The 3,011-nt window shown below is 54.3% G+C and overlaps 1 protein-coding gene across 1 annotated transcript; it reads right to left on the reverse strand.

The window, feature by feature from the left end:
• Positions 1-1,605: 1,605 nt before the first annotated feature.
• SPR (sepiapterin reductase (7,8-dihydrobiopterin:NADP+ oxidoreductase)) lies at positions 1,606-2,624 on the reverse strand. Its single transcript, XM_009320895.1, has 3 exons — positions 2,534-2,624; positions 2,008-2,298; positions 1,606-1,854 (listed from the first exon to the last, which is right to left on the reverse strand). Exons 1-3 carry the CDS (start codon positions 2,622-2,624, stop codon positions 1,664-1,666), a joined length of 573 nt encoding a protein of 190 aa, XP_009319170.1. The 3' UTR covers positions 1,606-1,663.
• Positions 2,625-3,011: the final 387 nt, after the last annotated feature.

The raw sequence follows: 3,011 nt of genomic DNA on the forward strand, positions 1-3,011 counted from the left end.
AGCCCATGGCCCAAGACCCTGTAAGGGAAGGATTTGGGAGCCCCAGCTCTGAGCACTGGGGTTATTTTTTGCAGAAAGCCAGATCCCAAAAGAGGATTTCTGCCCAAGAGGGGATGGGACAAGCTCATATGGATACAAGGTGAAGAGATGGGGGATTTTTTTTAGCAGCAGCAGCAGGTCTGTCCAGGTTTCACAGACCACGTTCAACACCATCAGGTATCAACCTCCAGAGACACAACCCCATTGCCAGTGTAGTGAGCAGCAGAGGGGGCTTGGCTAATAATGAGTTTCACAGGCATAGAGGGAAGATGAAACCAAGCAGCAGTCTAGCTAGAGAGAAGGGGTTTTTTTTGAGCTTGACAGGATTAAGTTAACACAGAGTTAATGAAATGGCTCAGAGATGGAAGAACAGGACTCCCGGAGGGCATGTGTGGTGCCTTGTTGGATGAAGACAGTGCTTAACCCAGGCTCTCTCCTCCCACCCTCCCAAAAATTTCTCCACTTTTAAAGATGCAGCAGGAGACCCAGGCCAGATGTGAAACTTTTAATGACTGTAGATCCACGTGGACAAAATTTGAAATAGGGGGTTGAGATAGAGGACAGCAGGAAGGCCGGTGTCACTGAGCGCAGAGAGATACTGGGCATTTCCACGGCATGCAGGGGATGCCACCGCACTTCAGAGAAGCTCTCCTGCATCAACACACGCTGCACATCAGCTGCTTTCTAGAAGGGCAAGTCTATAAGGGCCTGTGCCTCCTGGGACTTGACGAAAAACTGAGGGTAAACACCCACAAATAATTAAAAGAACAACCCAGGAGGGGCTGAAGCCCCAGATCCAGGCTTGGGCCCAGAACCTGCAAACAGGAGCATGGCATGAACTCAGGGCTGTGTCTCAGATGTGCTCTAAACCGCGCTGCACTTGTGCACGGGTTTATGTAAGCTGGTGACCCCAGCCAGGCACCCAAATATTCACATCTCCTCCATGGCCAGCCCCCCCTCCTGGTGATTTATTGCCTTTGTGCCAAAAACATAGGAACAGGCTTTGCTCAATGTCTTAATACACAAATCCTGCAGAGATGATCCCAGAACTGCAGGAAAGTCTGGACAAGCCATTGGTGACACAGGGGACGGAGAGTCAGGTCTCTGGGGTGACAGCCACCTCCTCCAGCCCCGGGAATGGCTCTTTTGCCCTCTGGTGACTTGCTCAGGTGCTGAGCACACAGCTCCTGCAGGGCAAAGGGGACAGACACGGGGATGCTCAGCTCTAACCCTACTGTTGGCTTCTTCGAGACCTTCTGGGGTGGCTTTCTGACCTAGCCTCACGTGCCCTGGTACCCCCTTGGCTCGCACACACGCCTGCACAGGAGAGCTTTAAGAATTCCGTGCCCATTTTCTTGGAAAAGCCACCTCTGCTCCCCCATCCCCAGCAGCTGAGAAATCTCCACTCGTGCCGGCAGGTGCCCAGGAGGGCTCAACGGCTACAGCGCAGCAAAGCAGTAACTTCCCCCCATCCCCATCGGGGCACCAGGAGCATTGATAAAGCACCCGGAGGTCTTCTCTTGAAAGCTGCACAGCACCCCAGGACTCAAAGAAGGTCACCAAACACGCCGGAGGCACCCAAGACGCAGCTCAGCAGAAAGCAAAACAGGAAGGTGAGAGTAACTCAGATGTCGTAGAAATCCACGTGGGCACCGGAGCGGAAGGTGTCCTCCTCCAGGAGATTCACCAGCTTCTGGGCCGACACGGTGCAGTCTATCAGCTGCCCGCTCTCCTGCAGGCTTTGGAAATACTGACGCATCTCAGAGTCTCCGGTCTTAGTCCGGGCCAAGAGCTGCATGTCCGTGTCCAGAGGCCCTGGGGAAAGAGCAAGAGAAAAAAAAAGAAAATCACGTAAGGAGAAAGCAAAATCTGGGGCTCATTTTCCCTCTTACCTGGCTCGGCTGCAAGAATCTTTTATCCACAAAGCCAGGAGAAAATTAATAGCAATTAATGAGCTTCCCTCCTCACCTGGAGCATAGTTGAGCACACGGACATCAGGCTCCTCGAGCGCCAGCACCTGGAACATCATGTCCCGGGAAGCCTTCCCGCTGCAGTACAGCGCCCAGTTCTTGAAGGGCTTCACGGCACAGAGCGAGGAGATGTTCACCACCGTCCTGCTCGAGCCAGGCCGCTTTCCGAAGGCTTGCAGGGCGGTGGAGGTGAGGCAAAGCGCCGAGGTGACGTTGAAGGCAAAGTAGCTGTTGATCTCATCTGGGTCGGTGAGCTCGAGGAAGGATTTGGAGATGTCTCCCAGGGAGCCTAGGAAGGAAGGACACATGATTTAAGAGTAGTTAAAGATGGGTTCAACAGCGCAGCAGATCCCTTTTGCTCCTACATTTCCACAACCAACACTATTACAGACAAAACCGAGCAGCTTTGCTGGCCCAACCTCTAGCAGGGTCTCACAGCAGAGCGAGGAGCTCAGCACGGCCCAGCTCTGCTCATCGCTTTCGGGCCGCTCGCTGAACCAACAGCGGTGACACGGGACACGGACCTGCCCTGCCAATCCTCTGCCGAAACACACGGCTCCCAACCTCCAGCCTGAAGCACAACGTCCCCACGGGCCACCACGCGCTCTCCCGCATGTCCCTCTTTCGGAACCAAGTCAGTAAGAGACCTATTACCTACTGGAACACATGGTCTTATTTACAGCGATAACGGGTGGAAAAAAGGCACTGAAGCCAACAGACATTAAAGATTGCAAGCGAAGCCCCCACAGGCAGGGCTAGAAGTTTCTCTGAAGGAAGGCAGGAGGGTGCAGGAGGGCAGCCAGCTGCCCCGTGCCACGAGTAACAGGCACAAGTCGGGATAAAACCTTGGGAGCGGCAAAGCACCGCCGTTCCGCACCACGTCCCGGCAGCGAACCGCTCCTGGGCTGCCCTCCAAAGTCATTAGCTTAATGAGATCCGGACAGGGCAAAATCCCTGCTGCTCCGTTGGGTTATTTACCGGCACCCAAAGCACCGATCAAGC

Source organism: Pygoscelis adeliae, unplaced genomic scaffold (assembly GCF_000699105.1).
Source record: "Pygoscelis adeliae isolate BGI_AS28 unplaced genomic scaffold, ASM69910v1 Scaffold273, whole genome shotgun sequence".
Taxonomy (NCBI): Eukaryota; Metazoa; Chordata; class Aves; order Sphenisciformes; family Spheniscidae; genus Pygoscelis; species Pygoscelis adeliae.